The 14,680-nt window shown below is 41.3% G+C and overlaps 1 protein-coding gene across 2 annotated transcripts in view; it reads right to left on the bottom strand.

Moving 5' to 3' along the window:
* The window catches only part of CGNL1 (cingulin like 1), a 168,339-nt gene that overhangs the window by 100,787 nt on the left and 52,872 nt on the right, over positions 1 to 14,680 (bottom strand). For both annotated transcript variants that reach the window (XM_012783044.3, XM_076004409.1), the window contains exons 2-4: positions 7,204 to 8,820; positions 6,299 to 6,393; positions 4,387 to 4,492 (exon numbers count right to left, since the gene is read on the bottom strand). In XM_012783044.3, coding sequence (XP_012638498.2) covers positions 4,387 to 4,492; positions 6,299 to 6,393; positions 7,204 to 8,805 — 1,803 coding nt within the window. In that variant the 5' untranslated portion in view covers positions 8,806 to 8,820. The remainder of the gene's footprint in view (positions 1 to 4,386; positions 4,493 to 6,298; positions 6,394 to 7,203; positions 8,821 to 14,680) is intronic.

The following is a 14,680-nucleotide window of genomic DNA, read 5'->3' as shown; positions in this document are numbered from 1 at the left end:
CTTTAAAGTTATGAAACAGAACAATACTCACCAAACTAGAGTTCCTCACAAATGAGAGTGAATAAAGGACATTCTCAGACAAACGACACTGACAGAATGCACTGCCAATACAAAAATACTACAGGATATAACAGAAAAGTTCTTGAGGCTGGAAGAAAACAGTCCTAATAGAAATGCAGAGGTACAAAAAGGAATGGACAATACTAGAAAAGGAATAAATCTAAATGAAAGATGTGCAAGACCTATACAACAAAAATCACAGAATATTGCCGGGAGAAGTTGAAGATGTAAATAAATGGGGGGAAAGTTCCTGTCCACGAATAAAAATACCAATGATGTTAAGATGTCAGGTTCACCAAACTTACATATACAGTCAGTATAATTCCAATCAAAATGCCTGGAGAATTTTTCTTGGTGGAAATTGATAAGCCAATTCTATAGTCTACATGGAAAAGCAGAAGACTTAGCATAGCGAAGACAATCTTAAAGAGGAATAAAGTTGGAGGACATATATTACCAGATTTCAAGGCTTACTACAAAGTTTCAGGAATTAAAACTAAATGGTATTAACGCAAGGAGAGACAAGCAGACCAATGAAACAGACAGTCTAACTTTCACAGAAGATATCACAACTGGAATTGGTATGCATTGCTGTTGGGAGCATAAATCATTTCAACCACTTTGTAAAATCATTTGGCAATATTTAAGACCTAAACATATGCCTACTTTACAACCAAGCAATTTTATTCCTAGGCATAGTCTCAAGAGAAATGAGTGAATGTGTTTACAAAAAAAAAAAAAAAAATGTACAATAATGTTCATAGAAGCTTTATCCCTAATAGCCAAAAACTGGAAATGTCCACCAAGAGTATGTACTATGGTATATTCATATAAAGGAAAGCTATATGTCAATACAAAATAGCTACTGATACATGTAACATTAATGAATCTTGCTGACATATGTTAAGGAAATGAAGAATGAAGCTAAACATACAAGAGTACATATTGTAAAATTTTATTTGTACAAAATTCAAGAAAGATAAAACTAATGTAGATGATAGAAGTCAGGATGTAATTGCCTCCAAAAGGAGGGGGTATAATTAATTGGGAAGAAGCACAGGAAACCTTCTAGGTGATGGGAGTGTTCTGTATCTTAATCTGGGTGGTGTTTGCATGGAAGCAAACCTATATTAAAAATCCAGTGAACTATACAGTTGAGATTTGTGCAACTTTACTGTAAGTTATATCCTAATAAAACAATATAAAAAATAAATATTTGTTGAAGATTTATCTGTTGCACGAAGTTATACCCAAAGCCCACATCTCTGTGTTCTCTTTGTATGTACATTTGGTACAGAATTTTCATTACTTGGAGACTATTGATCCATAATCACCAATGGGATGTTTATCCCTCGTTCTCTGCACAACCTGTATGCTAAATTCGCTTTCTTCTTTTAGATGTTACATTTCCATAATGAAGAGGGACCTGATTAAAGAGAATCTATTAGGAAATAGCATCTCTGATCTGAGTATGAATATTAATGGATCTCTTATTTTTTTCTTCCATGGAAGTAACAGGATGATGCTCTCAAAAGGATTTGGCTAAAACCCTACAGAAACGTGATTCCAAAACCACAAATAGCTGAGGGGAAGAGATAAAAGCAGGAGTCAGAGCTGGAAAAAGCAGCATGTTGGCTCACATGCCCCTGAATCCAGGTGTGAGTTGCATGTGATGAACTTGGAACAAGGTACTTCCCCACCTACTGCTAAGAAGGAGACTGGAACCCAACTGCACAAACACAGGACTTCCAGTTTTCTTGGGCAAAATGAAAACATTCCATTTAGAAACTGAAATCTAACCCCATGGGGGACTTGTACATTGTTCCTTCGCAAACAAAAACTCTACCTGCCTTGCGGTTTTCCAACACCGTCTCAGTCCGTAAGGCAGAGGGGTCTCACATCCTCTGCTAAGTAGTCACTTAACTGACACCAAGACGATAAAACTTCAAAACTTTTGCCAGCAAATAATCAGATTCAGAACATAAGAGGGAGGAAAATGTGGGCAATTAAACAGCAACAGCACTGTGATTGGAGCCAGACGACTAGAGTCTTAATTCACCTTCTCATCATCTCTTGCCTGATTCGTCCACAGCTTCTTAATTAGTCTCTTGTTCTCTAATCCTACCTCTCTCCAAAAGCTCCAAAAGGAATAAACTTTTACAAATACAGTGGTATGCTCCAAAAGGAATAGGCTTTTACAAGTACAACGGTATGTGTGCTGTATAAAACCCATCAATGGTAGCCCATGCCCTTCAGCCTGAAATGGAAACTGCTTATGTGATTCCTTCCTCCCCACAGCCTGGCTCTGTGTTCCAGCTATACCGACATACCTCCAGTTCCCTAAACCCGGCAAACCCACACCTCTTACATTTGTTTGTGCCGTTCCCTTGACCTGAACACCCTTCTTCTCACAGCGAATTCTATGATCTCTTCTTTAATCCTTTAACAAATCTCTCCATATCCCTCCCTTCACCCTACCCTCCCCAGCCTCTGGTATCCTCTGTTCTACTTTTTACTACAATTTTTTTAGCTTCCACATGTGAGTAAGAACACGCGGTGTTCAACACTCTGTGCCTGGCTTGTTTCACTTAACAACCTCCAGCTCCATCCACGTCACTGCAAATGACATGGTCTCATTCTTTTTTATGGCTGAAGGGTATTCCACGGTGTATACAGACCACATTTTCTTTACCCATTCATCTGTTGTTGGACACCTAGGCTAATTCCATATCTTGGCTACTGTGAATAGTGCTGCAATAAACATGGGGTGCAGATGTCTCTCTGATATAATGGTTTCCTTTCCTTTGGATAAATTCCCAGTAGTGGGATTGCTGGATCATATGGTAGTTCCATTTGTAAGTTTTTGAGGGACCCCCACACTGTTCTCCATAGTGAGAGTACTAGCTTGGATTCCCACCAACAGAGAATAAGAGTCCCCCTTTTTTTGCATCCTTACCAGCATTTGTTATTTTTTTTCTCTTTTTCATAATGGCCTTCAGTACTAGGGTGAGATGATTCCTCATTGTGGTTTTCATTTATGTCTTCCTGATGATATAGTGACATTGAGCATTTCTGCCTATATTTATTGGCTATCTGTATGTCTTCTTTTGAGAAATGTATTTTTAGACTGTGATCTTTTGGGACACCATTAGTGTCACTGTCTCCAGAAGGACTATTCTGACTTCCCCAGTTTGGGCTAGTTGTCCCCAGTCTGTGACCCACAGTGACCATCTTAACATCAAGGCCAATGGCTGGGTTCTTCTTAAGAATATGAAGGTAAACAAAAAGCAAGAATCATGATGATAATTTAGATTTAAGAGTTTTAGCATAAAATATTGAACTAATTTTAAAAACTATGGAGAGCTCCTAAAGGCTGCCTATAAAGCAAGGTGCGTGATTTAAAGATTCCCCAGTGGGAATTGTGTGTGTCTGTGTACACACACACACACACACACACACACACACAGCATTGTTCTATCTAAAACCAGAGTAGCAGTCATGGGTCAGCTAAGTGCTGGAATACTAAGTAGTAAAGAGAAAAGAGGGTAGTTGATGCCTAAAAATACTCTCTATACATATGTTTCCAAAGTTGGGACAAAGCTATAGACAAGCTTGGGGTTACCTGCCTCTGGGTATCTTCTCTTTGCTGCCCAGGCAGAATTCCCCTGGGAGGTGAAGGAAGTACACAAGCAAGAAATGAGTCCTAATACAAGGTGGTGTAGAGTTGAGGAGCAAGTGTTTCTCAACATCCTTTTAAGTGCTACTTCCTTTCAGGGCACGAGTTATGTCTAGCATATAGTAGATGTTTATCCAATATGAGATGATTCCTTCTTTAGCCAAAAAAATCTCTAAGTACCAACTCAAATTCAGCACAATCAATGACACAAGCAGTTTTTAAACAATAACCTGGCACCAGTCCACTCCTTCCTTCCCCTGCACCAATGCTGGTCGGCTTCACCAGTCTCTAGTCCTCATTCTCTTTCACACCTGAAGTCCCAGAGCTGGGGTCTAAGCCTATAACAGTGCTAGAGTTTTCCATCCACGATGTCATTTCAGTCTTCCTATTCTTATTTACCCCTTGTAAATCTCACCACCTATTTATATCACTTGTTATAGTGTATGTATTTTTAAATAAAATATCTTAAAACCTTTCTCAACGAAAGGCCTGATGCAAATGAACAATATTTAAAACATGATTAGTACTGTTCACTATTTAGGAAACTTCCCACCAAATATAAACAAACAGACTGAAGAAACAGCAAGTTTTTTTTTTTTTACCATATTCCCTGCTCAATATACTCTGCAAAACACAAAACTTCAATTTACTTGGTTATTTCCTTGGGCATTCCCTGCTGCTCGAGACTTTAAAGTCTGGATTTTCTCAAAGACCAAGTTGACCTTCCTTTTAGTAGCATCATCATTATCGGTGCTTCTGAAAAAGAAGCAGCAGAGAAAACAATGAGGGACGTGACCATTGGGCTCCGAGTATTTTTTTATGCCATGACACATATACAAGCCCTTTAAGAAGACAGATTGCAAGAGGTATGAATTAATTAAGGCTGCAAACAAAACCAGTGTGAGAGGAGCAGGCTGGATGGTATATTTTTCTTCAAATATATTGTTATATGTTACTGCTCAATTTGGAACAAGGGTTTCATTTTCAAATATGTGAGAGACATACCACATTCTAAATAAACTTGGGGAAAACATACAGTGAAAATTTAGTATTTGCTATTTGACTCAAATGCCTCATGTTCATCCTAAAAGGAATCTTCTTTTGTTTGTTGTATGTGTCTCTCTCTCACTTCCACACGTACATACTTTGCTTTAAACCTTATACTAAGGTGATCTGCAGTATTCTTCACTTGTTTAGCTTCTGTTTAAAAAATAAAACCCCTGAGCCAAGACTGTCCACATGGCAGCCCTTTGTCTGGACTTCCACAGGTAACAATCAGATAAAAGTTTTATTAACGTCTACCACATGCCCAGCAATTAGAAGAAAAAGATTGAAAATAAATTTTTTAAACAGGCAACTCCCACTATAGTCATGTGCCAAAAATGTAAAAATAAAATAAATAAAAGAGTTTAAAGAATTTTAAAAGCTAAAAGTTCTTCCACCTTAATCCCTTCACAGAGAGATACTAGTAACTGTTAATAGTTCTTAGCTAGAAGAAGTTTTTTGGTTATAATACTGGCAAATATTAATAATTCTAAGGCAAGATACAAAAATATAAAATGTTTTCATACTACTAATGAGTATTTGCCAAGAGGCAGGTTTTCACTCATGTCAGGCTATAAAGGTTTTTCTCTTCTTCTTAATCATATCTGATGAGAGAAGTGAAACAGAAACTTCAAATTCCTCGCCTTAGAATTCCAGCACAGTATCTAAGTAAGGACTGAAACCAAGATTATTCCAACAGCAACCCCCAAGATAAGTATGGAAAGTGCTGCTTTTAAATGACTCACACATGCTTTAGAAATAATGGAAGCAGGGGCTCCTGGCCAGTGTTCACTCTGAGGAGGGGAGGGGGGTGTTTTCACTGGCAACTTCTAATTAGGGTTGGTTGAGAACTACTGTGCACAAAAGAACTCAAGGTGATGGTAGACTGTGATATTCAAGCCTGAACAGCAGACATTCTTCTTATCTTTGAATTTGCTTTGGAAACAGTAAAGAGTTGTTTAAAAAATATAATCATTTTTAATCCTAGCACTCTGGGAGGCTGAGGCGGGAGGATTGCTTGAGCTCAGGAGTTCGAGACCAGCCTGAGCAAGAGCGAGACCCCGTCTCTACTATAAATAGAAAGAAATTAGCCAAACAACTAAAAAATAGAAAAAATTAGCCGGGTACGGTGGCACATGCCTGTATTTCCAGCTACGCAGGAGGCTGAGGCAGGAGGATTGCTTGAGCCCAGGAGTTTGAGGTTGCCGTGAGCTGGGCTGACGCAATGGCACTCTAGCCCGGGCAACAGAGTTGAGACTCTGTCCCCCCCAAAAATAATAATAAAAAATATAATCATTTTTAGCTTGTAATGTATGATGCCTTTTACTACACTCCCCTCCCCCAGCCCCTACCACCCAAGACTTGAATGCTGTCATGAAAACTTCACCCACGGAGTCTTTACCCTCCAATGGCTCACACAGGGCAGAAGGAAAGGTAAAATATACAAGGCCTCAGAAAAGGAAATTAAGAGTCCCACTAGAAATGGCAATGCTTTGCTCTTTAAGGAAAATCACTAACCCTTCTTTGAGGTAATTGTAAAGTATCTGCTTGGCCGTCTCTTCATTGGTTTGCTGAGTGAGCTCTTGTTGGCCCTTTAAGAGATCCGGTGTGGCCTGGAACAGAACATCTGCTATTAGATCACTAGACATTTCCGGGAAGGCGGCAGAACCCCCGAAGCAGAGGCTTCTAAACACATTCCTACTTTCCAAAAACAATGCCCCAGGTAAGCATCCTCATTATAGCCAGTAACAACACTTAGCTCTGTCACCTTAGGTGAGTCCCTTAACTTCTCTCCTCATCTCAATTTTCTCACCTGTAAATGGAGGTTAATAGTACCTATCTTCATAGGGCTGATGTAATCCTATAATACACAACAAATAGTGCCTGGCCCTTAACCAACCTCGTTATCATTTTTATCAATATCATTATTTTTTATTGTGACTACCCAAACACTAAAGGTGCCACTTACATTCCATCGCTTTACATACAATTAACCTAAATTAGGATTAACCTAATTTCTCAGGCTAGAAATTAACCCGGTCCCCTCAATTTCATGAGGAAAATTAATACATCTACATAAACCTAACCGTTCAAGCTCTGTGCGGAAACAGTTTCTGCATACTTTCAGATTTCACACACACACAAACAGAAAACTGAAGCCTCTCTGGAGAGTTTGACAAGCTACTTCACAGAAAGACCACACAGGGAATCCAGCTGTGCTTAAAAGAACCCAGAAAACTACACAACTGGCAATAGGACATCGTTGGTAGGGCATAAACTGATCCTAAAAAAAAATCAGATGTGCAATTCCTGATTCAAGACTGAAATCCCTATGACCTCCTCCTGCAGCACGAGTACATGATTTAGATCACTCAGAAAGAAAAAAAGCAAAACAAGACAGGAACCACACTAGTGTTTGTTACCTGAGTGCTTGAGGTGGACGAAAATGTCTTCACAGAAATTTTCTTGGCACCAGAATCAGGTGAGGTGGTTGGTACGGCCCGATTCTGTAACAGCAACGTAGCGGTGGCTGTTTTTATTTCCTCCTCCTTTTTACTCTGTGCCGGGAGGGAAGACGCACCAGTCGATGTGCTTTCCTGACTACCTCTGGTTTCCGGAACTTTCCCACTTTTGTTCTGCTGGGGAGGCCTGGGGTGGGCAGCCCCCTGCGCCGCCCCCTGCAGCTTGGCAAAGGCGCGGCCCGCGCTCTGCCTCCCGCCGCGGTGCTCCCGACAGGGCGCCCGCTGGGGACACACCTGGGACGGCCGGAGCAGGTGCTCGCTCGACTTGCCCAGGTTCCTGCTGAATTCCGTCAGGTACTCCGAGTTCCCCTGCAGACCAAACGGAAAGGCGCTATCCACGCTTCTGGACCTTTTCCTGTCGTCTGGGCTGATTCTGTTCCGCTTCCCAGACCTTCCTCTCCTCTGAAGTCCGGGTTTTTGGTCGAATTTTTCAATTAGCTGATCCACACCCGGAATGGGTCCCGTGTCGATGTCCCGCCCGGTTCCCGGCAAGAAGGGGATATACCTTCTGTTTTCATGACGGTTGACGTTGTCGGCATGGATGGCGCAGTCCTGGTCGTCCAGCAAAAACCTGTACAGAGAGGTGGCTGAGGTGGGGGTTGTCGATGACGAGGACGACCTCCGGGACCGGGCTCCGTCCAGGACCGGCCCTGCGGAATCCTGTCGCCGGAAGGGAAGAACGTCCGGCCTGGTTCTCTTGGCTTCGGGGTGGGCGTGTGGGCTGTGGGCAGCCAGGGGCCTCCCGCCAGGGCAAAGGGCCTCTTCTCCCGCGCCCTCCTTGGTGCAGCTCTGAACGTTCACGCACACCGAGGTCTGCTTTTTGGGGTCATCGATGACCACGGAGCTGCACAAACGAATGGCCGTCACGCTGGATCTGGCCAGGTCTTCCGAGGCAGGGCTGGTAGGCTGGGAAGTGCTAGGTTTGGGAAAGCAAGTCCAGGGCTTCTTGTTGTTGGTATTTTCTTCCGTTAAAGTTTTTAGCCAATGACTCTCAGGAGGTCGGTGGTTTTGTAAGCTCAACTCACTCTTTTCGGGGTCGTAAGGCTGCAAAAGCTCTGGGTGTTTCTGAAAGTTCAGCACGTGGGATGTCTTCACTGGCCCATCTTTGCCATCTAGAACTCCATTCTTGCCCTCGTGGAGAGAGGGAGGCTTCGGGTTTTTTATTTGGCTGGGTTGGGCGTATGGGTTTTCTGGGAGCTGCAATTCTGCGCTGTTCCCGGTTAGCACGGGACCGTTGCTGGAATGTAGAGGAAGGTTATTTGTCACTGGAGGTGGAAATGGTGGCCCATTTTCAGAAAAAGATGTGCCTGCTAGACACCGCTCCGTGTTATTCAGGACTATGTAGGGGTGGCCGTCGATGCCCTGGACCCTAATACTGACGCCATAGGAGCCCGCCTTAGCGTGCTGCGAATTCCTCGACCTTTTGGTCTCATCACTTGCAAGTCTCAGGTGGACCCCGTATTCCTGCTGCACGTGTTGATATTCTCCAAAATACAGCTCCATGGTTCACTGTTCCAGCTACCAGGGGGAAATGGAGACATTAAGTTAGAATTACATCTATTTAAATCAAGATTGGAATAATCATGAGGGGGAAACTTCAAAGTTCAAGGAAGACAAGACACTTTAAACAGCAAAGACACTTCAGAACCAAATGCTGAGCTGCCACCCTCCCCTGACTCAGCCACACAGGCTCTTCTGGTCACCCTCGAGCCCACGTGACCACTGTGTTTTGTCAACTGTGAGCTTGAACCCTGGCCTGAGGGTAGACAACTGGTGTAATGACCTGACGCCTTTGGCATAACTTCATTATTCTGTTTCCAGCTTGTGGCTGATTCAGTTGCTTTCTTTCCCCCTTAGTTGGTTTCCTCACCCTTTGTGCTATTTATTTTTAACCAATAGGACGTTCCACTTACCAGCATTTGAGAATTAGGTAATTTTCCATGAAAATAATTAAGAGGTAAGGAATTCTGATGCTCACCATTCTTCTCTTTTTCCTATTCTGTTCATTTTCCTCTCAAAACACTTTTAGGCCTTTTTTAATGGACAATCCTGCTTTGGAAGTTTAACCCCCTAGTTATTTAAATACAATGTTTAAAACATTTTGACTCTAAGGAATCAGTTCAAGTAGCATATTGATCTGAAAAGTGTTTAAAAAAAAAAAAAAAAAGAACACAACTCAGAGCTCTCCATGTTGTGATAGGTCCTGATGCCACCTTCACCTTTCTGGCGTGCGGCCAGCCTTGTCAGATGACCGCAGACAGCTCACCAAGCAGGATGTCCACCCTACCCACGCTCTGAGGTCCTCCCAGCAGAAATTTACCTCTATACTCTGAAATACTCCAACAGCAAAGGAGACCCAGGAGCAACAACTGGTCAAGATAACAGCTGTCTCATTTCTTTGACTTTTAGGAGCCTTTTAGAGTTTTCTTTCTATTCTGGACTCAATCTGGTGGCATATTTTCCAAGAAAATCAACTGTTTCATCTACATTTTCCAATTTATTTGCACAATAAATTTGTGCAAAGTATAAATCATTTAATTTCTTCTACATATATTTCTCATTATCTAATTTTGTGCTTTCTTCAATTTCTTGATTAGACTAGTAGAATACATGTATATATTCTTTTAATTGCTGTTTGTCTTAAGAACTAGCTCTTAGATTTATCATTCTTTTTTAATTTTCTATGTCACTGAGTTCTGGTTTGATCTTTATGATTTCCTCCTGCTTTCCTTCATCTTATTCTGTTGTTCTATTTCCAACTTCTTGACTTGGATGCTTCATTTGTTTATTTGCTTTCTTTAATGTAGTCACATAAATTGTGGTATGTAACTGTGTTACTTGGGAATTATATCAGCTCCAACTAACAAAGAGACCCAAAAGAGCAGCTTAAGACTGAAGTTAGGATTTTTTGCTTAGAGGTAGGAAGTCCAGGGCTGGAACAGATCCCAGGATATTTACGAGGAACACCTCTTCTATCTTTCCACTCATCTTTGACATATATTAGACACCTTATGATTACAAGATGGCTGAGCCAGGAACACATATACCACCAAAGGCCAGATGAGCCAACTTCCTTTTCAAGGAGCTTTCCTGGAAGCCCACCCACCAATAACTCCTTACATCTTATTGGTAAGAACTTTTTTTTTTTTTTGAGACAGAGTCTCACTGTGTTGCCTGGGCTAGAGTGAGTGCCGTGGCGTCAGCCTAGCTCACAGCAACCTCAAACCCCTGGGCTCAAGTGATCCTCCTGCCTCAGCCTCCCAAGTGGCTGGGACTACAGGCATGTACCACCATGCCTGGCTAATTTTTTCTATATATTTTTAGTTGGCCAAGTAATATCTTTCTATTTTTAGTAGAGACAGGGTCTCTGCCTTGCTCAGGCTGGTCTCAAACTCTTGACCTTGAGCAATCCTCCCGCCTCAGCCTCCCAGAGTGCTAGGATTACAGATGGGAGCCACCGTGCCGGTGAGAACTTAATCACACAACCATCCTCAGCTGAAGGGAGGCTGGGAAATAGGGTTTTTTAGATGGTTTTTGATGCACCAAACAAAATCAATATTCTATTAGTAAAAAGAGAAAGGAGAATGGATACTGGGGAGGCGGCCAACAGTTTCCGCCACAGTAATGTTTCTATTACTATTTTATAGATAGTTTCCATTTGGGGTTTTGATTTCTTCTTTGATCCAAGAGTTGGTTTTGAGAAAGTTTTTTCATAGCCAGTATTTCGTGTTTTGGCTTGGAGAGTCTTTATTTCTAAATGTTGTTAATTTCCACTTGCACTGTAGTCAGAAAATGAAGTCTCTACTATTTCTTCCTTTTACAATTTACTGAGGTTTCCTTTGTGGGCAAATATATGGACAATTTTTGTCAATGTTTCACAGGTTCTGGGTGTACTTTCCATTTTAAGTTACAGCATTCAAAATCTATCCATTAGGATAACCGCAATAATTATTTACTGCAACTATACCCATGTCATTACCTATTTTGCTTCTCGGCTTTGTCTGGGGTCTTTCCGGATACATTCAGTCTCCTACTACTAGCATGGTGCTGTCAGTCTTGCTTGGTGATTTTTCTTTTAAATATAAAACATATCACCTCCTGTTCCACAAATAAGAACAACTTGGAGGGGTACGTTCATCTGCAATATTTATCATCTCAGCAATTCCAAATATTTCGCTACGTCTACTTTCACTTTCATCAAAGTTATACTAATATTTGTAAATAATTGGATTTTTTTTTTTTTTTTTGAGACAGAGTCTCGCTTTGTTGCCCAGGCTAGAGTGAGTGCCGTGGCGTCAGCCTAGCTCACAGCAACCTCAAACTCCTGGGCTCAAGCAATCCTACTGCCTCAGCCTCCCAAGTTGCTGGGACTACAGGCACGAGCCACCATGCCCGGCTAATTTTATATATATATATATTAGTTGGCCAATTAATTTCTTTCTATTTTTATAGTAGAGACAGGGTCTCGCTCAGGCTGGTTTTGAACTCCTGACCTTGAGCAATCCGCCCGCCTCGGCCTCCCAGAGTGCTAGGATTACAGGCTTGAGCCACCGCGCCCGGCCAATAATTGGATTTTTAGTTAGAGTAAAACAAGATATAATGAAAACCCGTACTCTCCAGCTTCCCTTCCCCAATCTCAAACACATTCCCCAGGAAAAAAAATAATAACTGCAAATTTTAGCTGTTTCTTCTGGTACTTACCTCCATGTTGCTAAAGAATACTCCTATTTCTTATCAGTTTTACATGTGATAGGTGACGCACCATACATGTAAATTTCTCATTCTGCTAGCTTCCCAACAATAAAATCAAGAACCAATTGTTTACATTATTATGTTATATAAATATTATTCACTAAAGAGCCAAGTTGTATGCTATGGTCATCTTTCCTTTCTCACAAAACTTTTGCTGGCGTTAATAACTTGTCTTGTTCTCTATATACCTATTCTTAAATCCTTCCATCAGCTACATCATATCTATTAGATGCTCACTGGCATTCATTTCCAAATGATCAAAACATCAGATAATGTGCTAATCTTCCCCCCTACTGACCTCCCATCCTCCTGCCCTATATTAGGGTCTCTGCTCTCTTCCTTTCGTGCTAATGTTGTTTCCTGAGTTTCATGGCTTCCTCTTCCTCAGTTTACCCAACTGATCCGACAGAACATACTTCCAACAGAGTTCCAAGTAAAGTAAATTTTTTGAGCCCTTGTATTTTGAAAAATGTCTTTATCCTATGCTTACTTTTAAGTGATAGTCTAGCTAGATTTAGAGTCCAGATTCGAAATCATTTCCCTCATATTTTTTATTCCATTACGTTCTAGCTTCCAGGGATGCTGTTAGAAATTCTGCAGCTTTTATGAAATCCTTTCCTTTGTGTATGACCCACTTTCTTTTCTCTGAAAGTGTTTAGGACCTTTTCTTTATCACTGGTGTTCTGAAACTTCACGATGACATACCCAGGTATGCCTTTTATAAAATTGGGTACTTTTATAAAACATAGGCACGTAACATATTCTTTCCATTTGGAAATTCATGTCTTTAGTTCTTTCTACAACATGTGCTTGCATTCTTTCTGTGACAATGTTCAAAGAACCATTTTATTCCATTCTTGGTTTTTCCATCTACTATAATATTAATAGTAATGTTGAATCTTTTAGACCAAATTTCAATTTTTTTCTTTTCTACTTTTTAACTCCATCTTTTCTACTCTTTTTGAGAGAGACATCCTAAACATTTTTTTAAATTCAAGCATTTAATTGGTAATTTCCAATAGCTCTTTCTTGTTCTTTAATTGTTTCTCTTTCATAAATGCTATTCTTATTTTAGATATGAAAAAGCTTCTCTCTCCCTCTGAAGATAACTATAACTTTTTCCAAAAAAACATGTTTTCTCTGCTTTCTGCAATACTTCCACCTTCTGCAAGATTTTGCTTTTTCTATTTGTTTTGGTCCCTGCCTTTCATATGGAAGGCTTTCCTACTGTGAGTGGTAATCCTTGGCAGCCAGATCCTATTTAAGAATGAAGTACCAAAGCAGACTGGAGGCTCTGCAAGTGTGCAGAAAGAAATTAATGGGGGGTGGGGAGCTTTCCACTAAAGAACCCACAAATTTCAGTATCTGGGGGCATTATTCTCTGGAGCCATTCACTGTCTTAAGACCCCTGGATCCCTTGCTGGGGCTATACATGCCTGGCTGCTAGGACTTTTGGGACAGGGCAGAAGGGCCACGAGAGGCCCCAGCTGCCATCAATGACCCTATTTTCCATTATTCACCATGTGCCTTCAACACCTTCCCAGTTCCATGTCTCCAGAGAACAGACCTCCAGGTCGCTGTTGGGGTGGGAGAGAGGGACAGGGCCAGGGTGCAGAGAAGAATGTAGACATCTAGTTACTCCAGTCTCAAGGCTCTTAAACAACTCCCTGGATTCCAGCCTGTCTCCCCAGTCTTCCACAGTGACAGATGCCCTAGCGCCTTGGTTCAGTGCCGCAGGCACCTGCGGTATGGGTCCCTCTCTCCCCAGCCCAGTGGTCATGCTTCGATGGGCTGGGGAACTCTCCACTCATCTCCACTACCATTCTGTGCCCCGTGTAGGTTTAAACATCTTGTATTCCTTTACTACTGACTGGGATTTTGAAAAGGAGATCAACTTTTAAACTCATCTAGCTTGACAAGGCTAATGATACTGTAAAACACCTTAGTCCCAAGGACAAGTCTGGCCGGCGTGCACAGATGGAGTGATGCCCAAGGCTGAGACTAAAACGACCGGGCGTCCTGACCTCTTTTCTCTGAGCACGGCTGCCTTGTTATATTCTCGATCTCTGGAAGTGTTTGTGTTTATTAAAGTTTATAACGATTTTTTTTTAAAACAGAAGTGCTTCTTTTTGTGTGGGAGGGGATTTACTAAATGGAGTTGTTTTGCTCACCAATAATCTTGTTCTTGTGCTGACAGCTTTTCAATGAAAATATTTCCTCTAATATTTATTAATAAAATTCTTCTCTAGGGTTTTATAGTCCTTTTCAATAGCTGCTGCTACTACAGTCAACACTAATTACATTTCAATCTTTGAATAAGGCCACCTTGGCTTATTATAATCTTAGCTCCCTGTTGGTAAATTAATCCGCATATTTGAATTTCATGAAATGTCCACAATTTACATTTCCTTGACAACAAACCTCAATCCAGTATTCTCAGGGAACAATATTTCTCAGCTGGGCACTGGTGTCTTAAGCAAATGTGGATTTCCTTCCCAATCAAAGTGTAAACACTGAATTAATTAATGAATTTAAGGACAGCTGTTCCTCACTTCCAGGCACTGGGCCACGTTTACAATCCTAATGCACAGCACAGACACGCTTGGCATTGGGGACTAAGCCCAAC

The sequence above is a fragment of the Microcebus murinus genome, chromosome 6 (genome assembly GCF_040939455.1).
Source record: "Microcebus murinus isolate Inina chromosome 6, M.murinus_Inina_mat1.0, whole genome shotgun sequence".
Lineage (NCBI taxonomy): Eukaryota > Metazoa > Chordata > Mammalia > Primates > Cheirogaleidae > Microcebus > Microcebus murinus.
Note: the sequence above shows the minus strand (reverse complement) of the source record. Positions and strands in the feature narration are given on the sequence as shown.